This window comes from Rhinopithecus roxellana, chromosome 21 (genome assembly GCF_007565055.1).
Source record: "Rhinopithecus roxellana isolate Shanxi Qingling chromosome 21, ASM756505v1, whole genome shotgun sequence".
Classification (NCBI taxonomy): Eukaryota; Metazoa; Chordata; class Mammalia; order Primates; family Cercopithecidae; genus Rhinopithecus; species Rhinopithecus roxellana.
In genome coordinates this window covers 79343235-79367534 of record NC_044569.1, presented here as the reverse complement: position 1 = coordinate 79367534, position 24300 = coordinate 79343235, and the positions used below count along the sequence as shown (strand labels likewise).

Below are 24300 nucleotides of genomic sequence, written 5' to 3'. Positions count from 1 at the left end.
TTTAGAAGGAATCCACTGAAAGTCCCTTCTTGAAAATGGACACCTGTTTGTTGCCATGAATATTCCAGGAGAAGCCTGGAGAAAACTATCCTGTTACTAATTTTTCTCACTATCTCCCTGCATGGCCACTCCTGCAGTGACTCTCTGACTGGAAACAGCCTGCTTGGCAGGAGGCTGGCTCCAGTTCCTCAGAAAGAGCCTCACAGTTTCCCCACAAGGAACCTCTCCCTGGAGTTAAAGTAATGAATGAAACTGGACTTTAGATCAGGAGGCTGTTGTCCCACTCAGCATCATCTTGAATGGCTGAACTCCTTTCTTCAGAATGTCATGTTGCTGTCAAAATATTCATTTCTACCATTATGTCTCACTCTCTCAGAGATATAATTTTAGTGGAAAGATGTTGCATCCTTCTGAACCTGAATTTTCATTATTATTTTGCGACCTTGGTGTCTTTCTGCACTTTTTCTTCTGCAGCAGGTGCCAAAGTTTCCTTAGGTCAAAAAGTCATTCTTATCTCTTCCAAAAGCCAGCCAGATGGGAGGGAGAGATAAAAAGAGAGGACGAAGTCTCAGTAATGAGATTGGCCCTCAGGAGGCAGCATAGTCTAATAATTGGGCCTTTATTAGGAATTTAAATGCAGGCATTACTTACGAGTCCATCACTAGCCTGAGAGTGATGCTTTATCTCCTTTCGTCACTAGGCTATACAGAGCTTGAATGACTCCACTGTGACAGGCTGCACAGAACCACTTCTCTCTTGAACAAAGAGAAGAGCTTTCTCCTGTCACGCACATATTGGTTGTCTCCACCAGCTTGCTCAGTAGCAAGCATCTGTGCTAGAGAGCAGCAGGACCCTGCATTGCACTTGCAGGCAGGAGGATTAGTCTGAGAGCTAATGCTTGCCACGCAACTTCCTCACAGGGATGTGGGGAGGATTAATGAGATGCTATTTCCATTGCAATTTATGCTCTTCAGAAGAAAGGTGCTAAGTACTAGGTATTAGAATTAGGGATTATATAGGTAATCAAGCAAAGAAGATATTCAACTGCTTCTAGTTACTAAGGGAAGCTTTAATCTGGGAGGTGGGGAAGGAGGGGGAAATGCAGTGAGTATAAACTTGGCTGGAAGCCATTGTCCCTCATGAAGCAAACGACCAAGAAAGAAGTGTCAAGTGCTATGTACAGTATAAAGATAAACTTGACCTGATCCTTGGGGCTTATGAGCTAAGCCTTGGGTGGTGGGGGTGGGCTACATTTCATGGATTCAGATAAAGGTCTTATGACTTTTTTGTTATATCTGCCGCTGCCATCACCAGCCAGTCTACAAGTTTGGTGCCTAGAGGAACGTGGCAAAAGCATAAGCCAACTACTCTAACGGCATGCTAGAGGACACAGTAACATTCTGGAAGAATTGTGGAGGAGTGTGAGCCACAGGGGCAGGATGAGAGGTGAAGGGGTGGCAAGATGGCTAATCAAAATTGCAGTGTGTAAAGCAACAGCCAACAAAGATGTTGATCTTCACATGGTCACACAGACAGGAAGTGGCAGAGTTGGAATGTAACAGGTTTTCAGAGCTTCAGATATTAAAGTCCTGGTTTCTTCCATTTCTTATAGTGTATCCCCAAGTAGTATTTATCTGCCACTGGTAGAACGTGAGACAATTTCAGATGGTACACAAGAAATCATTTTAACATTTATAACAGGCTAGGTATTGTTATATTTTAATGTGTGTTAGAGATAAAATAATTAACCCATGAAGCCCATGATTTAGTAAATATAATTGCTTAGAAACATGGTTCTCAATACTGGTTGCATGTTATTAATAGAATCAGTCAGAAAGCTTAAAAGACACACACACACATACACACACACACACACACACACATGCACACACAAACGATGCTGGGTCCCATCCCAGATCATTGAATCAGAGTCTCTGAGAAGTTCTGATAGCTTATAAAAGTTCCCACAGCCCATATTGGGAACCACTACAATAGCCTGGGATTTTTAAGGAAGCATTTTTTTAAGTGAGGAGTTTTAAATAAAATATTTAGTAAATAATTTCAAAGTGTGTAGCTATGGCAAAAACAATGAAAGTCCTTTGTTGTACTGGTAACTGAAGTTTGGCAAACATTGTACTCTGTCATGGTAGGCTCCTATTCTATAAGACAACACCAGACCTAAAGAGCAAAGATAAGCAGAGACATCCAAAGAAGAATGATGAATGTGATAATGTAACAAGAGAAAGACTCATTATTTGGACATGCTCAGACAGGGATAAAAGGTGGAGGGTCTAGGGCAGTATATAGTAAAAATAGCAGCTTAGATTTGGGAGTTCGTTGATATGAATGTCCTTTCCCCCAATATGTAGTTCTCTGAGTCTTCCACCCTGTGGTTCAGAAATGTCGCTTTTTCCTTTTTCCCAGTTGCCTTTTGACACCTCTACCCCCACTGACTGAACCTTGAAACAAGTAAGGAAAAAAAGGATGTAAAGAATCTATAACAACTTCCTGGATAGTGGGATTACAAGTGACTTTTAGTCTTCCCACCTATTCCTTCTTTGTTGTTGTTGTTTTTTGTTTTGTTTTGTTTTGTTTTGTTTTTTTGAGATGGAGTCTCACTCTGTTGCCCAGGCTGGAGTGCAATGATGTGTCCTCAGCTCATGGCAAACTCCACCTCCCAAGTTCAAGTGATTCTCCTGCCTCAGCCTCCTGAGTAGCTGGGGTTACAGGCACATGCCACAACCCCCAGCTAATTTTTGTATTTTTAGTAGAGACGGTGATTCATCGTGTTGGCCAGGCTGATCTCGATCTCGAGCTGCTGACCTCAAGTGATCTGCCTACCTTGGCCTCCCAAAGTGCTGGGATTACAGGCATGAAAAACTACGCCGGACTCTATTCCTTCTTTTATTCATCATATCTTCATTTATACAACAAGCATTTATTGAGCACCTACTATGTAGTAAGTTCTTCTTGCTTTTAAGTATACTGAGAATTTTTTTCAGTGAGCATGTATTATCTTTATGATATGATCAAACAAATCTTAAAGTTACTTCCATCTTAGGAAAACTAAATAATAGGCAAATGACTGACCATTCTCCAGTCACCACATTGCCAGACTCCACGTCTGAGGAAGAAGGGGAGCCCAAAGTCAGACTCTGGGAAGTAAGGCATTTTCAGCCACACCTGAGAGCCAAAAAAAGTTGTGTGAGAAAACCCTGGAGATGTTTCCTGTGTGAAATGGAGGAAATAAAACCCATCCTGCAGCATTGGAAAAGCTGCTCAAGCCCCTTTTCCTCTAGTCTTTCATCTGTTAAATGGGGATAATGATACTTTGTGTTTACCTACCTCAGAGAGGCATTATCAGGTCTATTTAAAGGCTCTTCCGATGAAAGCTGCTGTGTAATTACCAAGAACAGCTATGATAAAGAAACCTAAATACAACAGCAAATCAGCTGGAACAAACTCTCAAGAGAGTTTACTTTGCTGGAAAATTTTAAGAGAAGGGTAGCATCTCTCCTTGGGGGGGTCTGGGTACCATTCTGGCTGGAAGTTTAGGGAAGGCCAGCTGACTTTCAAAGCTTCCTTCTGGCCAGACCAATTACTCGGAATAGAGGAATCTACCTCTGTTTACTTCTTCCCCATGATCTGAGCAGTTTCCAGTCTGAAATTCCCCTTTCACATTTCTCCAGATCTGGACCCACAAACTCTTTTATCCCTCAAATGAAATTCCAGGAAGACATTTACCAATAGGAGAAAAAAAGAAAGGAAAGAAAGATTGTAATAAGTAATTGGGAATTCAATAGTTTTTATGAAGAGGACTGATGTAATTGATTATTAATGTTTGGCTTTGCTAAAATTCATTTGACAAAATATGTAGTGTAGATTAGATGGGGATAGGGGCCCAGAAAGCAGGGCTACCACTTTACAACAGCTCAAGGGAGAACCAACACAGCTGAATCCAGCTGATGGCAGCTCGGCTGGAATGAAGAGAAAGATTTAAGAAATATTACAGCCTTAGAAACGATACAATATAGCAAGAAAATGGAAGAGTCAGGGATACCTTGAAATTTTGTGACTTGGATATCGTAAGATTTGGTGACTACCCTAACAGAGGCAGCTGGCAGTGAAGAGAGTAAGTAGATTATATTTTATGAATGAGATCTGAGTCAATACCATTGTAGGAAGTCCAGTGGTTTTATATTCTTGTTAAACTTGCTTATGCAATCAACGTTCTGGCTATTTATATACAATGTAACATATGGTATCTGCAAGGCTTCTAAGCAATAAAAACTCCAAAATTCCAAATTTTCAAATGAGTACTTTGTAAAGTTAATAATTACACATAATAATAATAGCTATCATCTATCAATTTTGAACTATATAAATATTTTATTTCTATGTAACCCAGATTTCAGCTGGAGGCATAACAGATCTGGTAAAGAAATTGCTGTGAACCCCTATAATCCTATGGCCTGTGGAAAACCAAAACTATTTTGCTATGGTCTAAATGTTTGGGTCTGCCCCTTAAAAATTCATACCTTGAAACCCTAATCACCAGTAAGATAGTATTTGGATATGGGACCTTTGGAGGTAATTAGGTCATGAGGGTGGGGCCCTCATGATGGAATTAGTGGCTTTGTAAGAAGAGAGAGGAGGGCACACACATGTGCACTTTCTCTCTTTCTCCTCTCTTTCTCTCTCTCATTGCCCCCCTCACCATGTGAGGACATAAACGGAAAGTGAGCCCTCACTAGGAACAGAATCTGCCAGCACTCTGATCTTGCACTTTTCAGCCTCCAAAATTGTGAGAAATAATTTTCTGTTATTCAAGCCACGCAGTCTATGGTATTTTTGTTACCGAAGCCTGAACTGACTCACACACCCATCCTCATGTCTGTGAGTCCCTGGAGCTTGTGTTTTCCTGGCCTTTTCTACCTCCCAAATCACTCCCATACATTGCTGCTGTACCACCAGATGTGCAACTGCCCATTTACTGCTTTTACGCAATACTAACCTATCAAGGGTTTAGTAAAGTCCACTGAAATTGGGAGGACATGGAAAAGAATCGAAACTTCTTTCCATTTTCCACAGCCCCTTCCTATTGGATTATGTTGAAAGTATCAATATTTTCCCCATTCAGTATGCAGAGACATTCATCTTTCAAGGTGTCAGCAGCAAAAAGGGCCTTTCATTCGCTGGAGGGACTGCTCTACAAGGTGGTTTTGGTTACAAGCAGAAGGACATTTATTTTCCTATTACACCTAGATGACTTTATTTAACCCTTACAACATTCTTGTAAGAGGATACCATTATTCTCACTTTACAGATGAAGCAACTGAGGCTTAGAGTCAATCCAAGGAGATAAACATAAGAAAAGGTAGAAGATTTAAATCCAGGTCTGATGACTCTTAACTTGCAATTAACTTGGCTTCTGAAAGATGGGATAATGATTATCTACTCTGGATCACTTTGCTGCTTCAAAATTGCTTCTTGTTGTTGTCGTCGTTTTCCTTTTTTCCTTTTAAACTTTTTTTTTCAATCAAATCTCCATGTTTCAAAAAATGGTCATACACTCCCAAAGACCCTATGCAGGGAATTATAGTAAAAATTCCAATGATTTAGTATCATTTCAGGAAGAATGAGTTAGCATAATTAAAATAACAAAACAATTGAAGTACAACTCTTTATTATCTTTAAGTAATAAAACTGGGATGGGGACATAGGCCACCTGCTTGTCAAACCTGCAAATTACATAAAGGAACAGATAATACTGATGATAATGATGAGGATGAGGAGGATAATGATGGTGTCAATAACTATGAAGATGATGATGGTGGTAATGATAATTAGCATTTATTTAGCACTGTTTTAAATGTTTTACATATATTGTCTTTTAATTCTGAAAATTAAAGATGCCTGTGCATCTTGTTAGTGTTATCCCTATTTTATAAATAAGGTTAAAGAGGGGCAAAGAGGCCAGGCTCAGTGGCTCACGCCTGTAATCCTAGCACTTTGGGAGGCCGAGGACAGGGGATCACTTGAGGTCAGGAGTCAGAGACCAGCCCGGTCAACATGGTGAAACCCTGTCTCTACTTAAAAAAAATAAAATAAAAGCCGGGTGTGGTGGCTCACGCCTATAATCCCAGCACTTTAGGAGGCCGAGGCGGGTGGATCACCAGGTCAGGAGATGGAGACCGTGAAACCCCATCTCTGCTAAATATACAAAAACTTAGCCAGGTGTGGTGGCGGGCACCTGTAGTCCCAGCTACTCGGGAGGCTGAGGCAGGAGAATGGCCTGAAACTGGGAGGCAGAGCTTGCAGTGAACCAAGACTGCGCTACTGCAATCCTCCCTGGGTGACAGAGCGAGACTCCATCTCAAATAAATAAATAAATAAATACATAATGCAAAAATTAGCCAGAAATTGCTTGAACCCGGGAGGCAGAGGTTGCAGTGAGCCGAGATCATGCCACTGCACTCCAGGAGACTGGGCAACAGAGCAAGATTCCATCTCAAAAAAATAAAAATAAGAGGGGCAAAAAAGCCAGCCTAAGTTCATTTAGAACAGCTGAAAGCAGGGATCTCACCTTAGCTAAGAGGTCTGCACCCTTAACAACTAGGCTACTTTGCCTCAAAGACTGTGATGGCTTCTATAGATGTCCCCACTAGGCTCTGCCTCAAAGACTGTGATGGCTTCCATAGATGTCCCCACTAGGCTCTGCCTCAAAGACTGTGATGGCTTCCATAGATGTCCCCACTAGGCTCTGCCTCAAAGACTGTGATGGCTTCTATAGATGTCCCCACTAGGCTCTGCCTCAAAGACTGTGATGGCTTCCATAGATATTCCCACTAGGTTGGAATTAAGTACCACAATGAACAGGGAATTTACTCCTCTTGTTCCCATTATTATCTCCAATCCTTAGAACACTACCTGGAACATAGTAGGAACTCAGTTAATTGCTAACTGTAAACGAATTGAAGCAAAGTGTCTAAATCAGTAGAGGACAAAAAATGTTAAACAATAGTCATGCATAGCTGTTCAAAATATCTTAATTAGAAGAAATATAGGATAGGAAAAACTTGGCTTGAAAACACTTGTTTTTGTTAAAAAAAAAGATCGATATTGATAATCAGCTAGAAGCTGAACAGGGGCCCAACACTGCACTGTGACTGCTAAAAGACTACTGTGATTTTAGAAAGCCTTAAAAGAAAACTGGTATTTTAGTTTTCTTTAGTCCGTGGCCTGTTAGGAACTGGGCCATACAGCAGGAGGTGAGTGGTGGGCGAGCGAGTGAAGCTTCACTTATATTTACAGCTGTTCCCTATCACTTGCATTACCACCTGAGCTCTGCCTCCTGTCAGATTAGTGGCAGCATCAGATTATCATATGAGCGCAAACCCTACTGTGAACTGCATATGTGAGGGAACTAGCTTGTGTGTTCCTTATGAGAATCTAATACCTGATGATGTGTCACTGTCTTCCCATCACCCCCAGATGGGACTGTCTAGTTGCAGGAAAACAACCTCAGGGCTCCCACTGATTCTACATTATCGTGAGTTGTATAATTATTTTATTATATATTACAATGTAATAATAGAAATATAATAATAGAAATAAAGTGCACAATAAATGTACTGCATTTGAATCATCCTGAAACCATCCCCCTGGTCCATGGAAAAACTGTCTCCCATGAAACCAGACCCTGATACCAAAAAGGTTGAGGACCACTGCTCTAGGAAACCTAGGTAGGTTTTTCAGCTCAGCATAAGAGGAAAAAAATATATCTAACACAACTGTCCAACAACTTTTAACAACAGAGTGTATTTGAAAATCTAAGATTCATTTCAAATTTCCAAATACATAAGAATAATTACTTATTTAAAAAACTATTAGAAGGATTTCTACATTATGTAGGGGACTAGACCAAGTCAATGGCTCCAAGTCTGGCTGTGTGTTAGCATCAACTGGAAGGCTGTGAAACAGCATTGATTTTTTAAGACTCATCCTATTGAATCATAATCTCTGAGAGACGAGAAGTGAAAATCTATACCTAGAATCCAAAATTTCTAATGCCCTCAGTTGATCCTGGTAACTTGCTAGGGTCTGGGAATCACTGAACTAGATTGCCTCAAAGTTCTCTTCAAACTCTATGAATTAATGATTCTTAGAACATTGCAGAATATCTTCTTTCATAAATGAGAATTATTTGTTACCTGTAAAATGAATTTTGCCTAAATGTGCATTGGTGATTATAAAGTGCCAACATATCAGCTGATTTCTTAAATAGGTTAAACGTTTTTTTGCAATCTAGTTCATGAAAACTTTTCTCATGTATCATGGAAAGGAAAACTTTATCTGGCCTGTTTCCCAATTATTGAAGTTCCAAATCACTGAAATATAAATAAATGAGATTTTACAGTACTTAGAACACCAGTATGATGAAAAATTTGTTTACACCAGGAGGTGTAGGTCATCCTTCAATCATTCATCCCGGGAACCAAAGTATGTATGCACGCCAGCACTCACGCATACAGACGCACACATACGCCCAAATGTGACACATGGTAAATGTTGGGCAGTTACTGAGATGGAACAAAGGAGACCTTCAGATTCCATCGCCTTTGCAACCTTACATTTTTCTATGCAAGAATCAAGGAACTCAAATCAAAGACATTCAAATACTATCAACCACGATATACTCAACGTTTTGTTTACATTTCTATTATTCCTTGTCTTTCAATACATACTTTGGTCTGGGTTGGGCAAAATGGGTAAAATGAAGAGTGAAAGGAGTATTTTAAAATAATAAAAGGTATGAAGAGAACATATTAATTTTGGCTAAATTGGTTCCCTATGTATAGAGCTTCTGAAAAGTATAATATGTTGCCATGAGAAGAAACTCTAGTGATTGCAATGAGGCTACATTTATAAATTTTGACTAATCTAAAATTAAACCTGTAAAGCTCTGCTGGAATTATTTTTAAAAAGAATAATTAAAACCCCCTTCAGCACAGTTAGTTCAGCTTCTCTTCATTTTACTTTTCTAGTTCACAGGTATCTTTTTTTATGGTGTTTACAAATTGAAGTTCACACACATCAAATAAATAGTATGATAATCAGAAGTTCAGTACTCAATACGCATTCATTATTAACTGTCGTTATTGTCATTGTCACTATTATAATTGCACATTGTAAAAAGAATGGAAGCTTTTCCACAGGAATTATTCACGTGTATTGCTTTCTAGGAGTAATTGAATAGTTGACATTGCATTTTATATCAAAGTAAAATATGTCATGGTTATTTTCATTTGTATTATTCTTAAGCAATAAGAAATGTAAAGTAATCTCTATTAGGTTTCTTCATTTGGATTCAGAAATCTTCATAGTTTTCTGTAATGTCCAAATGTGTACTTTCTTATAACAGCTATGGGAACTTTCTCTCCTCTCTGTAAAATGGAGAGTTATATCTACCACGTTGAGCTGTTTTGAGAGTCAATGGAGAAAATAGTGAGAAAACCACTCAAATGTGTTTTGTTACTTGATGTGTTCTTTCCTCTTTATGATCCAACTTCTTACATGTTTTATCTTATTTTGGGTTTCGATTTGGTTCATCTTCACAAAGTAGAGCTTCAAGTTTTATTTAGAATTAAATAATATTGAGACTGGCTTGGAAAATTGAATAACACAAGATTTAGAGAAAAAATACTCTAAGTAAAATGTCATGACAAATTGAATGAATGATGATGTAAATATAACAATGCAAAAGATTTGGAAGGCATCTTGATTCACTAAGAAAGCCATACATAATGGCTTCAAAGCACTGCCCCTTTGTAGAAAACACACAGCCATTGAGGGTAAGTAGGATTTCCTTTTCCTCTACGTAATTCTTTATTACAGTCTCTGCAGAGGCCTGAGTAGCTTAGAAATTTACCTTAGTTATGTGGAATCTTTCTTTGCTGCTATGCTAGCTAGCCCTTGAATCATGTCACTGTTGGCAGGGGTGGAGGGTGTTACCATTTGCCCACTGTTCACTGGCTTTTGTATTTGTAGTCAGTCCAGTTCTTAGAGGACAGATGGCAATGGCTGGCAATTTGGGCAGAGAGAACAAAGACATTGGATCCTCTCCTTAGCAGCAGAGATGGTCCCTCTAAATCAGGGTGGAGAATCACCAGTGTAACTTGTCCAGAGAAGTTCCTCTTATCAATGAATGAAACGACCTTACAAACATGTGTGAGTCATGCATTCATCTCCCTTTGCCATCCATTAAACACATTTTTTTTTGAGATGGAGTTTTGTTCTTGTTGCCCAGGTTGGAGTGCAGTGGCATGATCTCGGCTCATTGCAACCTCTGCCTCCTGAGTTCAAGTGATTCTCCTGCCTCAGCCTTCCAAGTAGCTGGGATTACAAGCATGTGCCACCACACCCAGCTAATTTTTTTTTTTTTTTTTTTTTTTTTTTTTTTTTTTTTTGACATGGAGTTTCACTCTTTTTGGCCAGGCTGGAGAGCAATGACACAATCTCAGCCCACTGCAACCTCTGCCTTCTGGGTTCAAGAGATTCTCTTGTCTCAGCTTCCCAAGTAGCTGGGATTACAGGCGCCCACCACTGCACCTGGCTAATTTTTTGTATTTTTAGTAGAGACGGGGTTTCACTATTTTGGTCAGGCTGGTCTCGAACTCCTGACCTCAGGTGATCCACCAGCTTTGGCCTCCCAAAGTGCTGGGATTACAGACATGAGCCACCATGCTGGGCCCCATTAAACACATGTTTTAAGCACTTAATTTATTTATATACTAAAACATATTTAATTATGTTGCTTTTGTCACAACCACCACTTCAGTGAGTTCTTTCCTCTGTGTCTATCCTGTTGATATTGATCTACCCCCAACTGCAGTCTGGTGGCATGTGGACAAGTGATGTTAGGACAGCCACAGAATCATGACTTCCAGCTGAACAGGTCTGTCTACACATGGTCATTTGCAGCAACCTAAAAAGAGTATTTGTTTTCATCTTGACTTCTCTTACACACACAGAGTGGTTGATTATTTGGACTAAAGACTACAGTAAGAAAAAAATATTCATATATCAGCTCTGTGGCGATGCATTTAGGAGATTATATAGCATGTGAATTATGCATGTATGTTTTCTAAATGAAAGAGAGGTACTGACTGCACTGATTTTTCTTAACCCCTCTTGCAAAAACACCCTGATCACTGAAATCCTCCAAGTATGGGGGCTCTTTGCTGTTGTATTATATTTGCCAACTACTAGTCTATAAGGCATATGGATACAGTTCGAAGGTACTTCAAATTCAGTTTTGGTTTGTTTGTTTTCCTTGTGGCTCAACTATATCCACAGAGTGGCAGAATTAACACTGCAAGCTGCCATCACATGACTCATTCCTCTGTAAGTACAGCTCCCTCTATCGATGAGTGTCTAATATGGGCAATTCTCCAGAAGGTATTTTTCCCACTGAGGCATAATAATGCATTCAATGGCACCAGAGTTTCATCAAAGGAATTCTCTTGTTCCCTTCCTTCACAGGGAGATGTCATTAACTGTGTCAAGTTAACTCTCCGAATGTTAGGTTCTTAACCAACAAACAATGCTTCTCCACAAGGGCATACTTTGCCAAGCATTCTTGAATCAGAACGAGCTGAATATGTAATCATAGATTCAGAGCCACTCCGTGGCTTGTGATCATCACTAAGAGGAACCCTTTTGTATTTATTGACTTTTTTCCTTCAATCATTGTTGTTCCGTTTCTTCCACCACCACCTTGAGCCTTTCAGGTACATGAAAAGTTCAATTATATGTAAACCGACTGTTAAATCAGCAGGCCCTTTGTGGGGGTCTGGGCCTCCTCTGCCTGCTTCAAGCACAAGTGTGCTCAATCCATTACTGTTCCTGAGGATTGTACATCCATCAGGTCGAGTGTGCCGGCCAGGGTGCATCTTACAGCTTTTACTGCATATGAGACATTGCAGGCCTTTCTCAGGAACTGCCAGGCGGACTGGGAATCACGGTCACGGTTAATAGCAGCGAATTGCCAGCTCTTGATGGGTGGGTAGTCACTCCTTTCAGTGGTTGCCCCCTGGGGGAGAAGGTAGAAAAACAGAGGGAGGGAATTAGAGTGACTTTGCACAGTTGAGCAGGTTCATGCCGCTGGATCAGTGGCAAGCATTGGCAGGGCTCCACTCTGGGGAGGCTCACAACAACATCACAGTCTCATTTTTACCAATTGGTGCTGCTATATCGCCAGTGGTGCACAGGGGGAGAGCAGAGGGGAGGGTGAGCTGGGAGTGGGGGAAGGGGAGGAAGGCAGAAGTCTAAGCTAAATTAAACAAACAAAAAAATTCATGTGCAAACTGGTTAACCCACCCCAGTTAGCCCTGTGCTACTAATTGTACCAAACTAGTATTTGAAGTTCCCTGGGTGATTAAAGAGTTGGCTCACAAACTCCCAGCATAACCTTAATTTTTTCAAGGTTCTTTGAGTGGAGAATGGCTTATAATAATGATTTTGACTAATACGATTTTTGACATGCAACTTTAATGCTTAACCTTAGTACAACTCCAGAGCATTTCATGTGTACTGAGCTGTAAAGAGTGATGATTTAAAGGGATAATATAAGAAAAAGGTCGTTCTAGAATGAACCTCTAACAAATTGCATAAAGGGAGCTTATTATTCTATGAGTATGGGGATGTGCAGCTCTTCTGATCATTTTTCTGCTTGGTTCAAAAAAATTGTTGAGACATGAATGGGGGAAGAAACAGGAAAAAATGAAATAGATATCTGCAAGCAAGGAACATTCTTTGATGGTTATGATTTCGTTGCCACTAAAAAGACTCTACAATAATGTGGTTATTCATCTCCTCTTTTGTTTTGGGTGAAGAATTCGCTCTAACAAGAAAATGCTGTTATTGGTTGGAGGGCTGCCTCCTGGACCGGACCGGCTCCCCAGCAATTTGGTTCAGTATTACGACGATGAAAAGAAGACGTGGAAAATACTCACAAGTGAGTGCGTTATTTATTTATTCACTCACCTATTTATTTCAGGTTAGAGCTGTCTTGATGAATTTGAAAACATGGTTAATCAAATTAGACATTTTATTGATTTGTTCCCCTTTGGAGGTTTGTTTATGTATCAAGGGGGATTTAGAATAAAAGACTAAATTAACATTGCAGAGGTGGCCAATTTGGTAGTCGAGTAGGCCTAGCCTAAAATCACTGTACTGGTTTTTGTTTCTGTATGTGCTGCAATGGAGGGTGTGGGGGAGGAGCAAAGATCTTCCCCCCAAAATTCTTCTGTTCTTTTTGTTGTTGTTCATTGAAAAGCAAAAGGTTGGTTTGTGGCACCTACTAGTAAATTTTCTCACATCAAAATGGTTGTTTAGTTCCTTGCCTCTGTAACTAACATTCATTTTGCTTTTCAGGCATTTTTGCTCATTAATATTTAGTCTGTGGAACTGGGTCTTTAGAGAAACATCTTCTTATACTGCTGCATAGTTTGAATGGAGAGATATATTTGTGGCCTATTCCAGCTGCAGGAAATTGTGCTTGCAAACTTCTACCCGGGAGTCTTCTCCTCCCCTTCTTAAAGGGCAATTGTGTTTTACAGCAAACCTCTTGCCTTGGGCACTGAGATTTGGAACTTATTGTTATATTGGTTATGATTCCCAATCGGACTCACTCATGGAATCAAAAATCATCGTTTCTTGAGTGCAGCAGGCTGTGTGCACCAGTCCCCTTGTGGGCACAGTGGCTGCACTGGTCAATAAAACTAAATTTTAACTGTCAAAATTGCCTAGAGCTGTATAGATAAAATAATAAATGAGCAATTTTAATCCATAAATCAAAGCCATACATTTAAAACCAACAAAAGTGAATGTTAGATTTTCTTATTGCATGTGTCTTAAACAGTTATATATTTTATCATGTTTATTTTTCAAAAATCATTTCCTTTCTTCTTCCTGAAAGCCCTTTAAAATAATAGAAACTGGACAACAGTTTACCCATAAAAGCAGAAGAGGAACAGAGACATGTGTGGTGGTGCTTGAAATAAAACATTTTGGAGCTGGCGTCCCCCAGCGAAACCTGCAGTAGCATTGTCCAGGAACTGCAACAAGAAAGCTCCCTGGACACCAATGTGCTACGGCTGTAGTAAAGAAGTAGTGGAATAGTAGCAGCGAGATTAAGGAGAAGAAAGAAAAAAAATAAATTAGTGATGTCTTAAAATGATTTTTACTTCTCTTTTGGACAAAACTACCATTAACAGTGGTTTAAACATCTGAGTGAGTTGCCAAGCTAAATTTTAAACGTTCATCAGAAACAAATGCTAAAGCAAAACCAAGGAATTTATTTTTTAATACTTGACCAATAGCGAGAGCTTGCATAGAAAGAAACATGGAGACTAGGAGGAGGAGAGAGAAAAGAGGAAGGACAAAAGATTCTCAAAGAGAGATGACAGAGCGATAATACACCCGACCAGTAAATGATATTCATTCATAAATCCATTTGTTTTCCCAAATACACCAAGCTAGGTCCAATTTGTTACTTGTTTGACATCCTTCAGTAAAGACAACAAGATTAATTAAAGCATTGTGAACAATACCTTAGAAAAGTCTTATGTGGATTTTAAACCTTGCTCAAAGATAGGTTGATTGCTAAACATTGCCCATACTGGAGCATTTTCGAGCATGAAAGGGGAGTCTATTAATTACGCTACGACAACAGGTATAGACTGGAACATATGGTCACCTGACTTCAAGTTTTCACATTGCCTGAATTAACTCTCTGCTTGGAGGGATGTAGGAAGAAAACATGAACTTTGAATCAGACAGACATTGTTGCAAACCCAGATCTAGGACCTTGAGAAAATCATACAAATATTGGGAGTCATGGTTTCTTCATTTTGTGCAAGTCATTGTAGTATTTTTAAAATAAAAATGGTGCTTTTAAATCATCTAGCACATAGAATGCACTCAAAAAATTGAAGGTACTACTGCTATTATTGTAACATCACTATCAACATTAGCATAAGGACTGTACCTTTATACCTAGAGGTATCAGTGAATCACTGCAAGCTCTCCATGTAGACAAGTAACACAGCAACAGACATACCACTTCAACCCACTGCCCCGGAGTAGGGAGCATATTCTCCATAGTTTTCATATGTTAGATTTAATAATGTATAGACTAAGAAGTAAAGAGAAAAAGGTATCTGTTGACTCTATTTATTAGATTTGAAATTGAAGGAAATAAATTATGTGCGTGTGTGTGTGTAAAGTTCTAATAATGGGAACATATTTAAAGATCTTGAACTCTTTTTCTATACTCAGACATATTTATGGCTTTGAAATAAATGTTTACTTAACAATGTTCATTTCACTGGGACTTGTATTTAAAAATATATAGTTTATTACCTGCTAGGCTATGACTCTATGGCCCCAAGTGAAGGCATATTTTTTACATTTGTTAAAGAAATGTAGACAGTTTACCTAGATAATTTCTGCTTGCTTTTTTTAAATTAAGATATCTTATTCTGCAAAACTGAAAAAGGTAACTGACAGATTGCTATGCTTTGGGCCATGTAATAATAAATGAAGAAATCTTTCTCATCAGAATCCCAGATTCTTCCCAAATCTAATAAAACCGAAGGGTTTGGAGAACTTTCCACTGCCATCCTTTTGCCCCAGAAGAAATACTAAACTAATTTGTTAGGGAATTGAAGATGACAGTTAAAGGTAGGAGACAGTCCCCTGGTTTGGGGTCTACTTATTTATTGGATGACTTTCTCCATGCAAACTAACAAATTAACTAGCAGATACCTAAAATATGAGGGTGGCTGGAGTTTCTGAATCTCAGCACTTTGCCCACTTACGTTGAGCAAACATTTCTCAGTGTGCCACACAGACATGCTCCTCTTAGAAACAGGCCAGCCCACAGGCAGGTGCACATATACTCACTCATGGGAGCTGCCACTCCATTTACACACCTTATATCACAGAAGAATTAAGAGGAAGGCTAGTTTTCTTTAGATCTCATCCTGTTATGTTATTTCTATTTCGGAAATATGGTGTAAGGGGTACAGTTAAGTAATAGTGAGTTGAATGGAGTGGAGGGGAATAGGAGTGAAAAAGTGGGTCTATGTAACACAAGGAAAACAACATTTAAATAGCCAGCCAATCAGTTGTTCCTTTCCCAAACAGTAAAGGAAACAATTATTCTCACCGAAAAGATTGTTTTGGTAACATGCTGGCACAGACTGCATGTTTATCTTCCTTTTTGGAAACATCGTTTCATATGTCATCATAAAAACTGATTATAAAAAAAGCTTCTATCAGAAAAGTATGGAGAAATAACATGTAAAAATGATGCAACGTCTTTTTGTAAATGTGAAGTGTTAAGTAATAACATTATGAGTTTGGCATTGTTGTTCTCTCGCCTGTTAATAATAAAAGGGAAGTAGAGATGCACTTTTGTTCATCTTTATTTCTCAGCACTGCTTTTCTTGCATCTCTCACTCCTGCACGCAGTCTCCCGTTTCATCTTAACTTATTAGAAAGCAGTACAGGAGACATGAATACTAAAACGGCCAATGCAAAAATCATGCCTCTTGCACTTTGCAGGCCCTAAATCCTCTGTGCAAAGACTAAACAGAACAATTTCTGGGGCTACCGTGTACTTTGGATAACAGATTTCTTATATATCAAAGTTTTTATGAAGTCCACATGTGGAGACCCTTTTTATTTCTCCCCATAGGGCAGCATTGGAGAGCTCTCCATTCCATTTTTATTCCCTGTGGACCAATTTCTTTACTAATGGGCAAGGTATTTTCCAGGAACTGGCATCCTTTTCCCAATGTTTCAAATAAGAGATTCTATTTATTAGTTGTTTCTTTGTTGCCTTTTGTGACCAATAACAGAAAAAAAAGGGACTTTAAAATACAGATTTATCCTTCCATGTACCAATGATGATTTCTTTTTAATAACATTAGAATGAAAATTATGGAGCTAAGTAGAAAGGCGTGTTCCTTCTCTTGATAACTCTAAGTTCTCTTTGTTAAACGTAGAGGAAATGCCTTTTGTTTCTCTCCCCTTCTGTTGATTTACAACTCTTTTCTCTTCTTTGTAGTGGAAGGATTTGGGAATTCTCTATTGTTCAGTCGTGAACACCCGAAGGAAACTGTTGGGTGGTGGTTTCCTAGGTTGTCTCCTCTGGCCCACGAACGACATTTAACTTGATCCCATCCAAACAGGAGGGGTCCTGGGTCTGGTTGTTATTTATTTCTTTAAGAGGAGTCACAAAGATCAGAAAACTCGTGGATTCTTCACACTTTTGAAAAAATATGCTTTCTATAAATGGTGATGGAATAGTCATAAGCAAACAAAGCTTGTATGAGACATTGAACTTCAGTTCTTTTTTTTTTTTTTTTTTTTTTTTTTTTTGAGACGGAGTCTCGCTCTGTCGCCCAGGCTGGAGTGCAGTGGCCGGATCTCAGCTCACTGCAACCTCCGCCTCCCGGGTTTACGCCATTCTCCTGCCTCAGCCTAGAGACGGGGTTTCACCGTGTTAGCCAGGATGGTCTCGATCTCCTGACCTTGTGATCCGCCCGTCTCGGCCTCCCAAAGTGCTGGGATTACAGGCTTGAGCCACCGCGCCCGGCCTGAACTTCAGTTCTAAACGATAAATATAGGTTTGATCATATTCAGTAGCCAAGCAATGCAGAATGGTTTAGTTGTTGCTTATTCAGGGAATAATTAATACACCTGCATGCTGATACATTCAAATGGACTTCTTTCCTTGGCCCTTCTGTTTCTTGATTTCAGTTCATTTCTCTTCCCTAAGGATATAAAGGGAGTAAAGTAAAATTAGTCTAAACCTAATAATCATTTATCATTATTTGTTTTGAAGAAAATAAAATGTAAGTTAAATTAAGGGCTTTGTACCTGTGCGTTTCCTTTATTCATATTATCTTTATTACCAAGAACTAAAACCCACAAACCATTTAATTTAATGTTATTTCTAGACAGGTAGGTAGAGTTCATAGTTAGTGCATTTCTCATTGCAGAACTGCAGAAAATGACTCTGAAAATGCCTAGGAAGAATTTAGACTTATTTACAGACCTCATTCCTTTATACAATAAGCAATTATTGAATACCCACTCTGTGTTGGATGGTAAGATAGAACATGCACAAGATAATCTCTCCTCTCAATAACCTAAGGAAGTAATTATAATACAGGGTGCTAAGAGATACATGGAGAAATTCTAGGGTGCAATGGGAACACGAAAAGGAGCCCCTGATGTAGACATGAGTGGTTAGGAAAGCTTTCTTAAAAGTAACCATCTGTAACTCTGAAAAAATGGGTAGGAAGTACCTAGGCAAAAGGTAGATGGGGCAGTATTTTAGTTAAGACCACCCAGTACTGAGAATGCCAAAAGGCAAGAGAGAGTATAGTGCCTTTTGGCAACTGAAATAAATTTGTGTCTCTATAGGAAAGTCTGAAGTTGGACTAGTAAGTGATGGGGCTGCAGAATTAACCAAGAACCTTATCACAGGGAGACTATTTCAAGGAATTATCAAGACAGATTCAATAATTAAGAATTGCAAGTAGGGATACCCCTCTAATTTTTGTTTTCAGTGTCACTGAAAACACAGTGATATAAATATTACATACAGTATCATAGCAGTTGTTCTCTCTTAGCTTGGAATTTTTTGTTTCAGTTCCTGGAGCAATTGTTTCCATGGCTTTGGACAAAGAAGGAGAGACAATTGTGTTTGGACTTTTTAAATATGTCAGCATCTAATTTTACCTTCAATGAGCTCAATTCTAATTTGAGATACATGGCTGCACATTGCTATATATCTTGAATTATTTGCTACTGTGTATTCATGCACCAGTGCATTAGTGGATTTCTCATAGATTTTTAAGAAAATATGTGTGGTGGTCACTCCAAATACTGTATTTCAAGGAAGCTGGGTACCTAGAAAAACTGGTTGACCTTCTTTGGCCATCTCTCATTTATTTCTGGCTTACACCTCTCTTGAATATAGCAATTGTTTTTTCTACAGAGAACAGCATGTGTACAAATAATTCTGATACCTTCTTTAGACACAAGCTGTGGTATGTGCTACTGAATCCGAAATTAAGGAGGTATGAGTCACGCAGGCTGTTTAAATTTGCTGTGTGTCATTCCTGGGCAAATTACAGACTAAGTCTGGCAAACCACTGAATGTGAGTACTGAAAGATTAAATGATCTGCATGCCCAACCCTCTCATTTTACACACTCATTTCATTCATTTAACAAATATAATTGGTATCTCCTATGTAACAGAGATTGTGCTAAGCACAGAGGATACCACGCCGAGCCAAAACAAGTATCACCATGTTAATAGTTTAGAGAGGGAAACCAGCATTAATAAATAATCCCAGGTAGCAATATATAATAAGAAAATGTGATAGTGCTCTGAGAGAAGGGTATAAAATCTATAAGATCTGGCAATGGAGAGTCCTGATCTAATCAAGGAGTCATGGAGAATATTACTAAAGAAATGGCATTTGCACTGACAACTACAGGATGAGAAGGAGTTAGGCAGTGTGCAGGTGAAGATGTGAGATAAGTTTGCTCCAGGTTAGTTAACAGTAAAGGCAAAGATGCTGCAAAAGGAAGGTGCACAGCTGAACTCAAAGAGTGAGGGGGAAACAGATAGGAGATGTAGCTAAAGACACCAGCAGAGACCAGGTCGTACAGGAACTTCAGTGGTGGGCTCACAATTTTTTCATTTTGGCTTTTACTTTAAGTTATGCAAAGAGAGGAGGTGCTGTATACCTAGAGTCACACAGTGATTTAGTGGAAGGGTAAGGAACAGAACACTGGTATCTGTGTTTCCATCAAACTATGCTGCTCCAGATCCCACACCAATTCATCTCACCAAAAAGTGCCATTAGTAAAAAAGTCCAAACAGGTGAATGGAATTTAATCTGTGCTCACCCATTTCACCCATGAAAATCTAAATGGATCCAATGTATTTGATGTAGTACGATGTTCATAGACTAGAGTAGAATAGGCTAAGTGAAATAACAACCTTACTCTTAGAGGTCAATAATATAATCTTGGTTTATGGACTAAACTGCAAATTACGATGTTTAAGTGACAAAATTTGCATTTAAGATTATGGACAGACCACAATTCAATGCAACTTCTTGACATTTTAACTGTCTTGGAAGCAACATAGTGTCAAAAATGAAACAGCATGTGCACACACACACACACACACACAGTAACATCTTTAGAGACAGATAGACCTGAATTGAAATACACACAAGATATGTGTTGACTCTGTGACTTTGGGAAACTGCTTACTCTCTGATCTTTTAATCTCATCTGCAAATTAAGGAAAATTGTACTCACCTCACAGGGTTATTGTGAGAATTAAATCAGACAATACAAATAAATGTCCAGGCGCAAGATCTGGAATTGAGTTGTTCCTCAATACATTTTTATTGTATTTTTGCTAACTTTGCATTATTTTTTAACAAAATAAAGAAAACCAAAATATTGAATCTTATCTTCTGCTCATCTAAAGTTTGAGAAAGAAGACACAGTTTGATTCAGAATGAAATCTCTATGTCTAGCATGAAGTTTATGTGTATGAGTCAGGATGGGCTAGATTATGCTGCAGTAATAATTCCAAAAGTCTCAGGAGTTTAAACCGACAAAAGAAAATGATTTCTTGCTTATTCTACATGTCCAACACAGGTCGATAGAGAGCATCTGCTCTGCAGAGTCATTCAGGGATCCAGGCATATGGGGGCTCCATCTTGACATTCATTTCCACCATGGATGCAGCAGGGAGAAGAAAGAGCTGCAGGGTCTTGCACCTGGTGATTAAAAGTGACATATATTATTTCTTCTCAGTCACAGGACTACACCCCATTTCAGGGAAGCAGGAAAGTGCAAGCTTATCAGGGTTCAGAAGGAGGAAAACCAGAGAGTTTTCAAACAACGCAATGTGATTATCATAATTATACTACTAGACATCAAATATTCAGTGTACTCTTCTGCTGTGCTCAAAGCACTCTCGCCTCTCCTCCAAGGGGAGATTACCCCAAATCATCAAGCTCATTGTGGAGGATCTCTGGGTGAGAAGAATAGTCATCCCAACATCAAGCTGATTTGAGACTCCTTTTGATCCGGAATGAATAAACTAAAGAGACTAATTATCTAGTCCCTCACACATAATGCACCGTGATGGAATAGGGACAGGATCACCCCAGTCAACATGTTCATTTGGAAAGACCATAGCCATTTGGCAATTCTACCAAATAGACATTTTGAAGGGCACCTGTCCAAGAGGCGGGTTGTGTACCTTGATTAGGGTCCTGCCCAATTCTGTTCATTATTTTTTGCTGTTCTCCCATGGTCCCTGCTTCTCCCCATGGGAGATCCTTCTTTTCCCGTTATCTTCATTGGCCATGTCTGAAGTGACCCTGATGAATATGCTCTTCCTGGGAATGGAAGAATTTGCTAAGTACATTCCATGTCTGTAAACACTTAGAGGACCATAGTGGTTTTAGGCATCAACTTGTCAACAGCTTCTTTTACTCAAGGCTGGCAGTTCTTTCGGCAATTAACTCTCAGGAAAACTTAGCTGTTTTCTTATGTCTCCAGCTACTCCAAGGTCGGTGACCATGCTACATTTCTTTTCTGGTAAACTTCTCAGATTGCTTTTTGCTTTGTTTTCTTGTGCCCTTCTCTCTCTCTCTCTCTCTCTCTCTCTCTCTCTCTCTCTCTCTCTCTCTCTCATATCTTTCTCTCTCTTTCTCTTTCTCTGTCTCTCACACACACACCACCACCATTTAATACTCTTTATATTTCTGTATCTGTAAGACTTTAGTGGGAGATTTTCCTTTTAACTCTTTTCTCTGAATTTTTAGAATTTACTGGTGGTTGTCTCAGCCTTAATTGAAACTTTCTTCTAAGACATCCCAACTCAGTGAAAGTCACATTCTTAATTTTTTCTCTCTCACTAAGCTGAGTTTTAACTTACCTTACCCGATGAAATTGAAAAACATCCATCTTCCAAGGCTACACACCTTAGATTTCTGGACTCTGTTCCCTTTCAATACTGCTCATAAATGGGCCAGCTTTGTCTGAGATCATCTCTTTTTTTGTAAATCTTGTCAAGTCCATCCAACAGCAACCAACACATACAATCAACATTCTGTTTTCAACCTCTTCCCTTGGAAGTAGAAGTTCATTAAATAACTGATTAGCCTTCCAAGTAAGAGCAAATAACAGTTGTACCCAGTGATGTTTCTCACCGTGATATCCGTTTCTATCTTTCCACTCTTCCATCTCAGTTTTCTTATCAGCCACTGGACCTTCCTTTTAACAGCACCTGTATCAGTCAGGTTAGGCGGTGACAGCAATCCCCACATCTTAGTTGTTTATGTAAGTAAATAGTTATTTCTTTTCATGTCACATGTCTATTGCAGGTTAACTGGGAGCCTGTTCCACATCTTCTCATTCTAGTCCTCAGGTTGATAGACTCCACTATTTGACATATGACCATTTTCATGGCAGAGAAGAGGAAATGTCACACTGACTCTTGAAATTTCTGCCCTGAATAACATGGTGTATCAGCAAAAATAAATTGCTCAGCCACATCTAATTTCAAAGTAGCTAGAAAAGTGCAATCCTTCCAAGGTCTCAGAAGGTGGATAATCAAAATATTTACTAGCTCCTAATGTTTATAACAGTGCACCTTTATGTTCCCAAATATTTGTTTCACTCTTCTTGTCGCATGCAAAATATTCTCACTTCTCCCACAAGGGGAAGTTATTAGTCAGAATACAATTGTTCCATGTATCTTTCTATCACTTTCTACATAGGACTTTATTGTCAGGAATGATATTCATTACCAGGATGTAAAACAATTTCTTTTTTCTTTTTATTTTTTTTGAAATGGAGTCTTGCTCTGTCTCTCAGGCAGGAATGCAGTGGCACAATCTCAACTCACTGCAACCTCCACCTCCCGGGTTCAAGCAATTCTCCTGCCTCAGCCTCCCCAGTAGCTGGGACTACAGGCGTGTGCCACCACACCCGGCTAATTTTTGTATTTTTAGTGGAGACGGGGTTTTGCCATGTTGGCCAAGCTGGTCTTGAACTCCTGACCTCAGGTGGTCCACCCGCCTCAGCCTCCCAAAGTGCTGGGATTACAGGTGTGAGCCACCACACCCAGCCAAAACCATTTCTATTAAAAGAAAGTTTAGAAAAACACTCTGAATATTATTATGATGCATTTTGAGTGAATTTTTAAAGTCTTATTTCCCTCAGATAGTTTTAATATGTCTGAGTTTATATAGTTGTCATTGTTTCTAGTATTTATTGTATGTAAACTATTATACTTCTAAAATATAGTTATGAAAATATGTATATATATAAATTATTTATATAGATATATACACATAGATCTCATAGAACAGGATGGTTTTCAACATTTAGAGAGACCTCATTTAAAAAACCAGCTGAAATGACTTTCTTTTTTTTCAATTTATATTTTAGGTTTGGGGGTACATGTGAAGGTTTGTTACATATATAAACACATGTCATGGTACATATTATTACGTCACTCAGGTATTAAGCTCAGTACCCAATAGCTATCTTTTCTGCTCCTCTCCCTCCTCCAACCCTCCCCCTCAAGTAGACCCCGGTGTCTGTTGTTTCCTTCCTTGTGTTCATAAGTTTTTATCATTTAGTTCCCACTTATAAGAGAGAACATGCAGCATTTGGTTTTCTGCTCCTGCATTAGTTTGCTAAGGACAATAGCCCAAAATGACTTTCAACATGACAACAACAACAAAACAAATAGAAAGATAATTTTGGCCAGCAATTATTATGTGTACATGTCCCCATCAAAATAAAGATGTAATGAAGGCAAAGTACAAATAAGTCAACTGTTTCTTTTCAAATCCATGAGATGACTCTATGGTAACATCATTAACTAAACCTACATTTTAGGAATAGCCAGCCACTTGGAATTTTTGGTTTTGTGGACCATACATAAATTGACTCCATTGCTGGGGAGTGTGTGATTACTCTACAAGCAAACCTTTCTATTCATTAAGTGATTCCAATGGAGCAAAGAGCTGTGCTGATACCTTAAGGACCTGGCCACATTTAGCTGGGTTAAGGATGGTTTTGTGAAAGGGGAGTGCTGAGCAGACACTTTCATACCTCTGTGTCTGGTTGTCAAGGCAGATGACCGCTCCTCACAGCGTGTTCTAATT

General features: G+C 39.1%; 1 protein-coding gene across 2 annotated transcripts in view; it reads left to right on the top strand.

Annotated features, from left to right (window-relative positions):
• KLHL14 (kelch like family member 14) overlaps positions 1 to 24300 on the top strand; it is a 100190-nt gene that overhangs the window by 18216 nt on the left and 57674 nt on the right. For both annotated transcript variants that reach the window (XM_010365941.2, XM_030926104.1), the window contains one exon: positions 12897 to 13018. In XM_010365941.2, coding sequence (XP_010364243.1) covers positions 12897 to 13018 — 122 coding nt within the window. The remainder of the gene's footprint in view (positions 1 to 12896; positions 13019 to 24300) is intronic.